Source organism: Hypomesus nipponensis, chromosome 17 (genome assembly GCF_054491055.1).
Source record: "Hypomesus nipponensis isolate SF chromosome 17, ASM5449105v1, whole genome shotgun sequence".
NCBI classification, from domain to species: Eukaryota; Metazoa; Chordata; class Actinopteri; order Osmeriformes; family Osmeridae; genus Hypomesus; species Hypomesus nipponensis.
Genome location: NC_140377.1, coordinates 10,526,242 through 10,539,694, shown reverse-complemented (window position 1 = coordinate 10,539,694; position 13,453 = coordinate 10,526,242). Strand labels below are relative to the sequence as shown.

Below are 13,453 nucleotides of genomic sequence, written 5' to 3'. Positions count from 1 at the left end.
ATGTTGGAGGAGAAGAGCACCAAGGTGAAGCTGGCCTCCCTGGTCATCCTGGTGGGCATCTCCTCCATGTTGGTGGCCGTGGTGACGGACCACTGGGCCGTGCTCAGCCCCAGGGTGGAGAAGCTTAACAGCACCTGCGAGGCAGCCCACTTTGGCCTCTGGAGACTCTGCAAGAAGAGCATCTTCATGGTGGAGGTGGACCCTGAAGGCAAGGGCTGTGGCCCCATCAGTCTGCCTGGAGGTAGGGGGGGTGAAGGTCACTGTGGCCCCATCAGTCTGCCTGGAGGTAGGGGGGATGGAGGTCACTGTGGCATTATCAGTCTGCTTGGAGGTATTTGGGTGGTCACTCTGCCATTAAAGGGTCACCAAATGGGTAGTCCAAACATGGTATTTCCTCTCTTTTGAGTAATGACCTCAATACGGGGGAGAAGTTGGAATCATTAACTACTACTCTGTCGTTTTATGTAGTAACCTACTGGGTGAATCATCCGACTCTGCTCTATGTCTGAACTTGTCTGTGAACTTGCCTGGAGTCGTGCTTTAGCAAGAAGCTCTAGATATTGCATGTGTGTGTGTTCCTCTCAAGATGTAATGTGGGAGATTTTTACCGCTGGTCCTGCAGATGGGTCTTTTCGTCAACCTCTTTTGCAGATGATGTCCACCTGGCTAAAGTTGTTTACCCCTTACTTTCTTGCCTCACTCCGGTTCGATTTACCTCTTCAGTTTTAAGGGCCATGGGCTGCAGTGTGTGGTTATGATTCATTTTGTACCTTTGTTGATCTGAGTCTTGTATTACCTCCCACCCCCCCCCCACCCACAGTCCTGTTTATCCCAACACCCATAGGGAGGAGGTTAGATAAATGCTGTTGGGTCAAGCTCGTAATAACTGGTGTGATCGGGAGACGCAGAGCGTTCAGGCGTGTCATATATTCATTCTCGCACACATGCACAGGCAAACACACACAAGCGTGCATGCCTTCTAAATGCCAAAGCATCTGTCCATTTAAGTGCACATGTGCACACACATGCGCACACGCACGCACACATATAAACAGAGAATGATCAGGATGTGTGTCTAGAGGCTGTTGATCACCCTTTCTCTGAGAGGATGATCACATCCCATTGACAGCAAAGACCGCCAAATTGTGCCCCCCATCTCGCTGTAGAGACACCTGAAGAGCATGCTGCAGTTAGGTCACTATCTCATAATACATGCTTCTAAAGCAACTCATTGGTCAAAATGGCAGCTTTCAAGTTTTTCTCCTCACAACATCAGACTTTACTGACTCCTAGCTTCGGGCAAAGGAGTCAGGTGGCTGAGCAGTTAGGGAATCGGGCTAGTAATCTGAATGTTGCCAGTTACATTCCCGGCTGTGCCAAATTACGTTGTGTCCTTGGGCAAGGCACTTAACCCTACTTGCCTCGGGGGAATGTCCCTGCACTTATTGTAAGTCGCTCTGGATAAGAGCGTCTGCTAAATGACTAAATGTAAATGTAAGGACACGACTTGAAACTGCTAGTAAGTGTATCTTTAAAAAATAAGCCAAAACAAACTAGAGCAGTCTCCAAAAAGTCAACAACAGGATTCTGTAGAGCTCCAGGAGAATAACTGGTGTCGGGACTGCTAGTTAACCAGAGCCTTTTCATCTGGAGGGACCTGAGATCTGCTTGGGGTCTGCTGGAAAACGTGCCAGACAGTCTGACTGAGAGATTTCACAGTCTCTCTGTTATCTGCCTCCTATCAGGCAGCAGGATGGCGTGATCAACAGGAGACCCAGGCTTCATGCTTGTGTGGATTACTGCTGGCCTTAATGAAGTGTGCCTCAGAGTCTCCCTGGAGAAGTTAAGAGTCTGTGTCATGTAGAGAGGGGAAACAGTCAAAGAGAAAGGAGAAAGAGAGAGCGAGACAGAGAGAGAGGGAGGGGGGAGAGGATGGGAGAGAACTTGTGACAGCTGTCGGAGATAGAAGTGTCAAGTCCATAGAGTATACTGGGTCAGGTTTAGAGTTGAGCATGAAGGAAAGTAAAATGTGTGTGTGTGAATGGAGGAAAGTGTGTGTTCTTCTTCATGTTTCACCTCGTTTATGTCTAAATAAATGTTTCCATTGATAGCAAGCTCACTCATTATGTGGCATAGGGCACCCACAGAATTGTACAAAGTTTATTATCATCCTGTTTGTTGTACCAAACAGCCTCTGATTAAATTCTGAGCAACAAACAACATATTACATACCAAATCATTACCCAGTGCAAGCCAACATCGCCGTAATAACCTCCATTGCATTTTACCCAAACATGGTAAGCTCTTGTCAGCATTGTCGAGAGACTTTTTCTCGTGTTTTTCCATCCTCACCAATGCAATTACTCTGCTTTTGTCTCAGGGCCTGTGCAGCAGTCCTGTGAGCCCAGAATGAGTGGAAATTACCCTCCCACAAATGATGAACGGCAGCCTGGGTGCTGTTAAATCAAACAAACCCTCTTATGAAGCCCCATCATCTTCTCTCTGGCTGGGAAGAAGCAGCAGCCTTGGAGAGGAGAATATCTCTGTTATGTTATGAGTTATGTTCAGTCAACCATGGAAGAGAACACTGATTCTTTGCTTCTCTTATTATACATGTTCTACAACACCGCAAGTTGGCTAATGGTAATCATTATTTTTAACACCATCATGCTGGTTACTAGTACAGAACCAAGTCTCTTTGTCCATACACATACACATTTACATGCGCACACACACATTTACATGCACACACAAACATACACACACATACATTCACACTCAGACATGCACACAAGGGATCCATGCACCATGCCGACCCAGTTCTGAGCATTCTGAACGAGTTTTAGCTAGCCTCTCCATTCACATTGACCCAGAATCCTTGCGGTCATTCTGTAAGTGCAGTGAAAAGGGAGGTTTTGTCCTTACCAGCCTACCCCAGCCCTTCAGAATACACAATTGACCCATGGAGCAAACAAGAAACAATTTTCAGGGGTTAAATTATGGAGCAAATTTTTACTGTGCCATCGTTTAATGGACTAAAAAGTAGTGTGTAAAGACAGTTTGGCTACAGGCTGTGGAGGTTTAGTAGAGGGAAGCAAGGAACGGTGGAGATGACAATGGAATAAGATGTGTTGAAAGACCAAGAAGAAAAAAGAAGGGATGAGTGGGAGGAGGAGAGGGAAAGAGAAGATGACTAAGCAGAGAGCAGGAGAGGGTAGAGAGAAGCCAAGGATGGAGGTAGAAGGAGGAGGGAGGACAAGGCCGGAGGGAGGGATGGTAACCCCAAGTGACAGGCGGCACAGCTTCCTAATTGACTTCCTGTCTGATATTAAACTTCCTCATTAGGGGGCCTGCGAGGTCAATGATACGCTCGGTAATATGGCTCCTGTTCATCAGATACCTTGCAGTAACATGGAGGAGATTATCAACATCAACATCTACAGTCTCTGGGCCTCCTGCTAATGTCAAACACAAATAATAGTGTCAAATATGTACTGTATGTCTTGCTAAAAGTTGAGCATGCCATTGGCTTCACATGCCTGAACTCAAGCCCTTCACAGGCTTGTTTGAATTTCTGACCATAACTCAAGGGATGCATTATAACCCTATCATTGTTTTTATTTGTTATTATTTTCCTTTTGGCAAGGCCAAAACTATATTCTCTGTCATAAACGGTATATTTATTATTATTTATTATTTTCTCACCCCTTTTTGAAATACATAAACAATGTTGGTTTTAAAAGATTTGTCTTGGTCCCGATTGCGTTGCTTTTATCCGCGCAAACGTTCCGTTTGACGGTTTAGGCATGATTTACGTTTTTATGGAGAAAAGTGGGGCTAACTAGCTAGCCACAGTCACAAACGTCAATCTCAAACCCAAGTGCGAGTACCTACATTACATCAGCCCTAGAACATTAGTTAAGCAGCTTTTTGTACGCCCTTACAAGTTTTGGAAAGGGTATCTCCCATACGTTCCACCTTAATGTGTGAGCTCTGACTGTAGACAGAACTGCCATTGGTCGACCGCCTTCTCAGTGTTGCCAGATGCACGATAATTATCTTCCAAATACAATCATTTTGAGCCTTTGGTACCATACTTCGTCATATCTGGCAACACTGCTATAATATATAAGGAAGACTGAAAAGTGTTGTCATCGTCGTCGACGTCATCTGCCGCTTATCCAGGGGTCGGGTCGCGGGGACAGCAACCTAAGCAGGGAGGCCCAGACTTCCCTATCCCCGGCCACTTCCACCAGCTTTTCCTGGGGGACCCTGAGGCGTTCCCAGGCCAGCCAAGAGACATAGTCCCTCCAGCGTGTCCTGGGTCTTCCCTGGGGCCTCTTCCCAGTGGGACGTGCCCAGAACACCTCACCTGGGAGGCGTCCAGGAGGCATCCTGATCAGATGCCCGAGCCACCTCAGCTGGCTCCTCTCGACGCGGAGGAGCAGCGGTTCTACTCTGAGCCCCTCCCGGATGACTGAGCTTCTCACCCTATCTCTAAGGGAGAGCCCGGACACCCTGCGGAGAAAGCTCATTTTGGCCGCTTGCATTCGCTTAATGTTCTTATTTTAATGTGGCCATATAAAGAATGTATTATTTATTGTTTAGATTTGTTATGTGTTATCATTATTGCTTTAATATATGGACAAGACACATTAAAGACATTTAACAACCACTCAAAGGCACAGAAGCACTGGACTAAATGCAACAAAAAAGAATTGTTTTACATGTCCACTTTGCAATCCCCCCCACACACACACACACACAAACACACACACACACAAACGCCGCGACGAAGTGTCCTCTTTTTTACAAACTCAAATCCGGTCACCCTAACTTAACTAGCTATCTAAAATAACAAGACAGCTGCGGAAAACGCCACAGGCAAAGGCCATGGTGATAACATGCTGCTATCTCTGTTTCCAGACTTGATATCAACACCCATGATGATCATAAGTCCTGTAAAACAACCAATGCCATTCAATATCCAAACTAACGGTTTTCCCTACATAATGCGCAGATAGCCAGTAACATCACATGACCCCCTAGTCTTCAGACAGGGACATTGCTACTGACACATAATGATCACAAATAGTAAACTTATATAGAAGTCAGTATTCCAGAAACACATTTCAAGCTCATTAACGTTTTGGCTGGCATTTTCTAAATTTGCAGAGGGTACTGTTTGAATCGCGATTCCAGCCAAGATACTGTCAGTGACAACATTGCCGGTTAGGGCAATTTTTACACAAGATTGGCCAATTTCTTTGTTTTGGTTCAACTTTTTCAACTATGTGAGGCTGCAACATGGCTTAAGCCTATGACCATTCCCTCTTGTACTAAGTTGTAGTTGTAGTTGGACTGGACTGGACACTTACACCATCCATCAGCACAGTGCAGTGCTTGATCAGCCATGCTGCACAGAGGCTCCTCTGAAGAGAAGCCCTCCTGAAGGTGATCTGCTCAGGGTTCCCTCCCAAACACCATCAAGCGCCCTCCATCCTCCTCTCCCCCATCCTCTTCCCCCCCTCCATCCTCCTCACCCCCTCATTCGGTGTGCCTTTCCCTAAAACAAAAGAATCAAGACGAGCTACAGCAACCATGAAGTGAGGCAGCCTGTTGCTAGGTTACTCCACTTTTTAGTCATTCTGCGTCCTGGGTAACAAACAGCTTGTCTGTTGCCCAGATACTGCAGGCCCTCCCCTTCCTCTCTCTCTCTCTCACACACACACACACACCTATCCACACTCCATACTCCCTCATACCTCCCCCCCACCCCCTCCCCCCACACAAAACACAAACTCACGCCCCTGTCTGTCTCTCTCTGTGTACAAAATCTGTCTTCTTTACGAGGGGAGGTGGTGGTGGTGGTGGTGGTGGGGGGGGGGGGTTCTCAGAGAACAGTGTGGTGTCCAGACAGAAAGGGAAAAACAGAGTACGGGGACACATTTTATTTTGGGGATGACACCAAGTCATAACACAGCAGTGATTGTAGACATGTTTCACGTCTCTGTCACTGACGTCCAGAGATTAAACGAACCCCTCAGAAATGAGCTGCTACTTTCCTAGCAGCCCGGATACAGTTCAAGGTTCACACATTTACAGAGATGGGTTCAACAAGTCTCCTTTTAGGCAACTGTCTGCCTTTTGGTTTCATGTTTTTGTGTCTTTCTTTCTTGTAATATTTCTTTGTGCTCATTCCACAAAATGGCCGCTTGGCTCAAGGATAGTGTCGTCAGAATCAAAGGCAGACACAAGCAACAACCTTCACCCTTTAGCTTTTCCTCTCCAATCAGTTTATTTCTCTCTCTGTCTCTCTACAGCTAAGAACTGCTCCTACTTTAAACACTTCACGTCGGGAGATGAAGCTGAACTCTTTGAAGTTAAAACCCAGAAGGGTGAGTGTTCAGAAATCTATTACTTTTTCAGTCCCAAGAAAAGGGACGATTCTATGAAAGAACATACTCACATAAACAAACACACACAGAAACATACTCATACACAAACACACACATACACACCCCTTCTAATATCCTTGATATTAGACCAGCCGAGGTTGGGAAAAAATGAACAATATGAAACTCTCTTCTTCCCTCCTTCAGCAAAATTGCTACTCTCTCTCTGAGACGGTCTGGTAATTTAAATCCAAACTGTGGTAACACATGGCTCCATCACACTCTCTCTCTGTCTCTCTCTTTCTCCTTCTTTCTCTGTCTCTCTCTCTCTTCTTTCTCCTTCTTTCTCTCTCTCTCTCTCTCTCTCTCTCTCTCTCTCTCTCTCTCTCTCTCTCTCTCTCTCTCTCTCTCTCTCTCTCTCTCTCTCTCTCTCTCTCTCTCTCTCTCTCTCTCTCTCTCTCTCTCTCTCTCTCTCTCTCTCTCTCTGTCTCTCTGTCTGTCTTGCCATATCCGCTACATGACCCTGTGGCTTATCAGTGGGAGACCTAATGTTCCCAACCATGTAGGAAACCACATCCAAGCGAAGCCTAACCTCACACCCCCACCGAGAACATCCTGTGGAGCGTGAACAAACCAGACTGCTCCTCTCGCATAGACGACCGCCGTTCTTTCCTTGTCGGAGTGCACACTCGGAGGAGCCGAGACAAGGGAGCATAGCCAGATAATCTTCATTGTTGATAACAGGAAAGAGATGAGGGGTTGAAAGGAGCCTTACTGTCTTTGAGTTAGCTCTGCTATTCTCCTGCCTGTCAGCGGGACAGCAGATGGACTGGGGTGCTGTCAGTGTGAGTTAAGACGCAGAGCACAGCTGAATGAGTTTGAACCTAAACTGGTAAGTTTAACCTTCGATTTCCTCCCAACCCTTCTCTCCTCTCTCCTCTCATTCTGTCCCCCCACTTCCATCCTCACTCAGAGTACAACATCTCGGCAGCGGCCATCGCTGTGTTCAGCCTCGCCTTCATGGTGCTGGGCTCTCTCTGTGTCCTGTGCTCATTCGGAAAGGGCCGAGACTACCTGCTGCGGCCTGCTGGAATGTTCTTCGCCTTCGCAGGTCAGTTGTGTGTGTGATTGTATCATCTGTCATTGACCTAGTCACAACCAGGGCTCTGACCTTGCTTGTGACCACCAACCTGTAACACCTTGACCTTTGACCTGCAGGCCTGTGCATCATCATCTCTGTGGAAGTCATGCGCCAGTCTGTCAAGCGGATGATTGACAGTGAGGAGACCATCTGGATTGAGTACTACTACTCGTGGTCCTTTGGCTGTGCATGCGCCTCCTTCATCCTCCTCCTTTCCAGCGGAGGCAGTCTACTCATCATCTCCATGCCTCACATGCCTCGCAACCCCTGGGAGACCTGCATGGATGCAGAGCCAGAGCCCATAGATGAGTGCTAGACTATGACGGGCCAGGCTGGACTGGATAGGCTGGTTTAGAAAGAACGGGATCATGCAGGTTTATGGCCCAGTTTCCCAGACATGGATTAAGCCTAAAGTAAGAGAAAGATTCGATGAAGATCTCCATTGAAAATGTTTTTAGTCTAGGATTAGGCTTAATCCATGACTGGGAAACTGGGTCTATATCAGATCAGACTAGATTGCGGTAAAAAAAAACAAGGAAGATCACAGACCAAGACCAGATGACATTACAGACCAAATTATACCAGACTAGATTAGACTAGACCAGACTAGACCACACCAGACTACACCACAGCAGACCAGACCAAACAACAACTGACTTGACCAGACAAGACTAGACCAGACCAGACCAGACCAGACCAAATTACAGCAGACCAGACCAAACTACACCTGACCAGACCAGACCAGACCAGACCAAATTACAGCAGACCAGACCAAACTACACCTGACCAGACCAGACCAGACCAGAACAGACCAGACTAGAGTACACTATACAAAACCAGATTAGACCTGAACAGACTAGATCAGACTATATCAGACCAGACCAAACAAATCCAGATTAGACCAGACCAAACTTCACAGACATGATCAGACTAGACCAGACCAGACAAAAACAACACCAAACCAGATCTGACAGAGCCATTGGTCTGCTTTATTGCAAGGGATCATAGGTCTAGTGTCAGCACATTGTTTTCACTCCCAGGTATTCTTAAGGTCATACAATCACAAATTGTCTAAAGACTACACTACCTGGAATTATCGCAAGGTTCAAACACTTCCTTAATCCCATCCCATCTACAACAGCCCTCCAAGACCTCTGCTCAGGCACTATCAAATATTACTGTTTGAAAAATAAAGTACAACAGACATTTAAATAATTAATGTGGACACGGTCAGGTTCAAGAAATTACTTCCTTTATATGTGTAAATTACAAACACTTTTTTGTAACTATTATCTGCATTTATATATACATTTGACTATACATTGCTTCAAGCCATGCAACTGGTGCAGTCCAGTAATCAAGTGATTCTTGTAGTGAAAACATACAGTCTCTAACATCCTTTTTTTTGTTGCTTTATAGTACTGTATGTTGTAAGTTGTGTATAGTATATGTACTTTTTCGTTATGTAATTTAAGATTAAACGAGTTGCAAAGATTAAGTGCTCCAGTTAAATGACAACAAATGGATTGAATCTAAGTGATTGCTCGAACAAACTGAAAATAAGGAATGTTGTTGCTCGGTGGTGTGCTTTATATTTACAATGGATTTCAACTCTATACTTTAATATTATGTGTGGGTTTTTAGAGCTTGTAGATAACAAAAGGCTGACATATCATGGTAATTTAAATCCGAACCGTGGTAACACATAGCCCCATCTCTCTCTCTCTCTCTCTCTCTCTCTCTCTCTCTCTCTCTCTCTCTCTCTCTCTCACTCTCTCTCTCTCTCTCTCTCTCTCTCTCTCTCTCTCTCTCTCTCTCTCTCTCTCTAGCTCTCTCTCTCTCTCTCTCTCGTTCTTCAATCACTGAACATGAAGCCAGCAGGCGGTGTGCCTCTCCATGAATGTGGTTCAGCTAGCAGGTGCATGTCAAACAGTTCCCCCGAATAGTTATTAGAGGAAGAACACAAGAATGGCTGATAACATTTTCCTCAAAGCCTCATGCATCTATAGGAAGAACACACTGTTGTAATCTCAAGGTTAATCAAATTCACATTGGTTTGCACAATGGCATCCCCAGCCCAGTGAGAGAACGCAATTACCACCTGATTTCGCACATTAAACTTTAGCCAGCTGGAGAAGTTGTCATATTTATGCATTCAATCATGGAGCAACAGGCATTGTTAGCATTTGAAGAGCTTTTTGTATGTTGATTTTTTTGGACAGCTGTACAGCAGAATACAGTATCAGTTTGAATAACTCATCTAAATACTTCAGCAGCTCATTCAAAACCCCAAGTACACATCTATTTGCTCTACCAAAATGCTGTGTGAGATATCCAGCAGTTTTAAATTATAATGGAAATCAAACAGTCCAAACTAAATGGAGTTCTGCTCAGTAAACCCCTATGTACAGTATTCTGAACAAAAGTATCTGGAATTGAAAAATTTCATGAGACTGTATGTTAATGTCTGTCTTTTAAAATAAAAAAAACACTATTGAAAAACACTATTGATCAGTACGTTGTCCGTATATTGTTGTATTGTGCATTATTGCGCATAAATCCCACCCACCATCACTCTTGAATACACACACATTGACCCACAGACAGACACACACAGAGAAAAAGATACACATATACAGACACACAAAATACATCTCTGCTCACTAATGCAAACACACACAAACACAGGTCATTTCACTGTAGTCGTTGTTGGCAGTCATTCAGAGTCAACTGTGGTGCCTATCCAGTAGGCAGGTGTCCTGCTTGGATTGGGAGAGAGCTGTTACTGCCTGGAGCCTTCTTCCATCCACTACATCTCTTTTCCCTCAATCTACGGTCACAATGAATAAACTCGCTCACACACACACATGCACACACGCACACACACAATCCTCTCACCCTTTCTATTTGCTCCACCACGTGGTCTTCTACCTCCCCTTTTTCTTTTCTCCTCTTTCCATCCATGTCTCTTTTCACTTTCTCCCTACTTGTGCCTTGGTCTAATTATTTCAACCGTTATCTGTCTTTTATTCTCCCTCTATTCTTTTCTCTCTCTCTCTCTATCTCTCCCCCTATCTCTCTCTCTCTCTCGCTCTCTCTCTCTCTCTCTCTTTTTCTCAGTCCCTCATGTCTTAGTAGTCACCACATCACACCCTCGTCACTACATCTTTCTTTTGGGCCTGAACGACACTGACAATAATATTTTGTTTTTTCGTTAATTTGTCTTTCTTTTTTTCCCCCTCACTGTTTGCTTCTCAGTTTTGACAGACAGCAAAACGTACACCTCCCCCCTCTCTCGCCTCCATTCACCAATCTCTCGCTCTTACTTCGTCTCTCCCTCTCCCATCTGTTTTCTTCACCTCATTTCCTCTCCGTCTACCTCCTATTCCTTGTTGCTTTATCTCTTTCTCTCTAGACGGTCTCAGTGACAGTGAACCATGAATTTGTCTCCTCCTCCTCCTCTCTCTCCTTCTGTCTTTCTCTCTCTTTCTTTCCCTCCTTCCTTCCTTCTCTCCATCTCTCCGCTCCAGTGCTCTCCCAAGCATCGGCTCTACACTCCAATGACCATGATCCTTAGTAACGGGGGAGAGGAGATGGATCTGTAATAAGCCTATCCACCTAGTTGAACACACACAATCTCTCTCTCTCTCTCTCTCTCTCTCTCTCTCTCTCTCTCTCTCTCTCTCTGTCTGTCTCTCTCTCTCTCTCTCTCTCTCTCTCTCTCTCTCACTATCACACACACATACACACAACAGGCTTAATTTCTTATGTACTCAAATAACCACTTTCTCTAAAAGTGTTTCAAATTGCGATAAAAGGAGAAGCAAATGTATGTTTTAGGTGGAAGTCTTTCACTGACAGACACCTGGAGTGCAACAGTGTACCACTTTTCATTTGATGATACCATTGGAGTGAGTGTATTTGTATTTTCCTTCAGCAGCCTGAGGTAGACACATACATGTGTTGGTTTTTGTAGCTATTGAGGTCAGGCAGGCAGGTTATAAAGGTTATGTTGGATCAGGGTTAGCTGGAAGCCTTTCCCATATGCGTGCATGTGTGTAGACACTCTTATACATGTGGAATACTTGCATGCACACATATTCAAATTAAATTAGTTTGTTTGTCACATACACCATCATACAAAGTATACTGTGCAGTGAAATGTTTTTTGTGAATGTAAGTGTGCTAACAAAATAACAGTACATTTCATAAAATATTAAAATGTGTAAAAGTAAAATATAATAATAATAATAAAATGTTTGTGTTGATGCTATTCACACACATAATCTTGTGTTCTCAGACAATTGCTGTAAAGTTCATTTTCAAATGAACTTTACTACTGCCCCTACTGTGGCAAAAGGTTGTGTCAGCCAAACTACATAACATTCCAGAGAGAAAAGTGCCAAAAAGAAGACAATTAATCACATATTTTCGTGAATCAAAAATTATCAATCCATGAAGTTTGAAGGTAATCCAAAGGTGATTCAAAGTTTGTGTGTGGGTTGTCACAAAACTGACCACCTTCCCTTCAGCAAGGACTTTCTGCTTCTCAACTTCCTACCTGCATGCTCCTGTAACGAGATAGAAGGAACTACAGATTGCAAATCACATATATTCTCAACAGTATAGAACAAAATGTACTTACTCAACAAATTACCAAAAGCAGCATGCATAGTCAATATTCCATTTATATGCTTGATTTAAGCATTAGATTAAGAATGAAAAGAACTTCTGTTGCCAGTTGGCCCTTACATACTGTATGAACTGTAAACCACTGTTGGTTTTGAGAAGTGGTTCTGGATGATGTAGGGAAGGATTAAAGGTAGAGGGGTGTGTGAGGTGGGAGTGGGTGGCTAAACTATTACCAGTAGACACACGTACGTACGGGGCGTCATTCAATCTGGCCGTTGTGGAAAGATCGATTTGAACATGGTGATTATCCTTTTTTCTATTAAACACAGGTTTCACTAGCGTTCCCTTGGCACACACACACGCACACGCGCACACACACGTCTTTCATTTTACAGGCAGTTGGTTTTGTGGTGCCGCTGTGTGGAGGTGAAGGACTCTGTGTCTCTCCCTCTTCTGCTTTCCTCTGACACTCTCCTTGCCTTTTCTATTATATTTTAAATTGTATTTTTCTTTCATTGCCACAGCTCTTGTGGTGAATGCCCTGTTGAATGGGCCACACAGGCCAAACGCAGACAAGGATAAGCTAGCTGTCCCGTTGTATATATCCCATGTATATTGTGGTTGTACTTGTTGAGAGAACCTTGCAAACCAACAGTTTGGTTGTATGGGCCTGGGGGCACCACACCAACAAGTGTTGCAAGATGTCTCTAAACATCAGGAGATGCTCTACCAGTTACACATGCAGACTTGGAAACACACTATTGATCTTCCTTTCACTTGTCTTTCTGTCTCCGTCTCTTGTCTTTACAAATGTCTTCTCTCAAAAGGCCCCATTGGTAAGATCTCTGTAGAGCTTCTAGCCTTGGGGGACATATGAAATGATGGGAGGTAATGAGATGGCGGGTGGGGGAAGTGGATATTGCTTTTGTTTCATATGCTTTTAATGAGTGGCGCCCTGGTCCATAGAAAGCAACGTTTCACCCCCGATTACCTCAACCATCAATCACAACATACAAATTGTGTTGTAAAATGTTTTGGTGTCATTAGAGATTGCTATACTCACAGTCCACAGTCTTTGGTCGGCTGTTTTTCAAGACAAGCATGTCCATGCAGTACATGATGACACAATCTGCAGTAAACGCTAACTAATGCTGGGGACACACCACAGGATAATCGGGCCGATTTCGGCCCTTCCGACAATCCTAGGTAACATATATCCCGATTATCTTGATGGTTCCGCAGATTTTATCAGATGTTCCCTTGGTGTGAGGTGTGTTAAGAGTGA

At 44.5% G+C, this 13,453-nt stretch overlaps 1 protein-coding gene across 1 annotated transcript; it reads left to right on the top strand.

Moving 5' to 3' along the window:
- cacng1b (calcium channel, voltage-dependent, gamma subunit 1b) lies at positions 1-7,852 on the top strand. Its single transcript, XM_084676860.1, has 4 exons — positions 1-241; positions 6,324-6,398; positions 7,369-7,506; positions 7,614-7,852. The coding sequence occupies exons 1-4, from the start codon at positions 1-3 to the stop codon at positions 7,850-7,852; spliced, it is 693 nt and encodes a 230-aa protein (XP_084532986.1).
- The last annotated feature ends 5,601 nt before the right edge of the window (positions 7,853-13,453 follow it).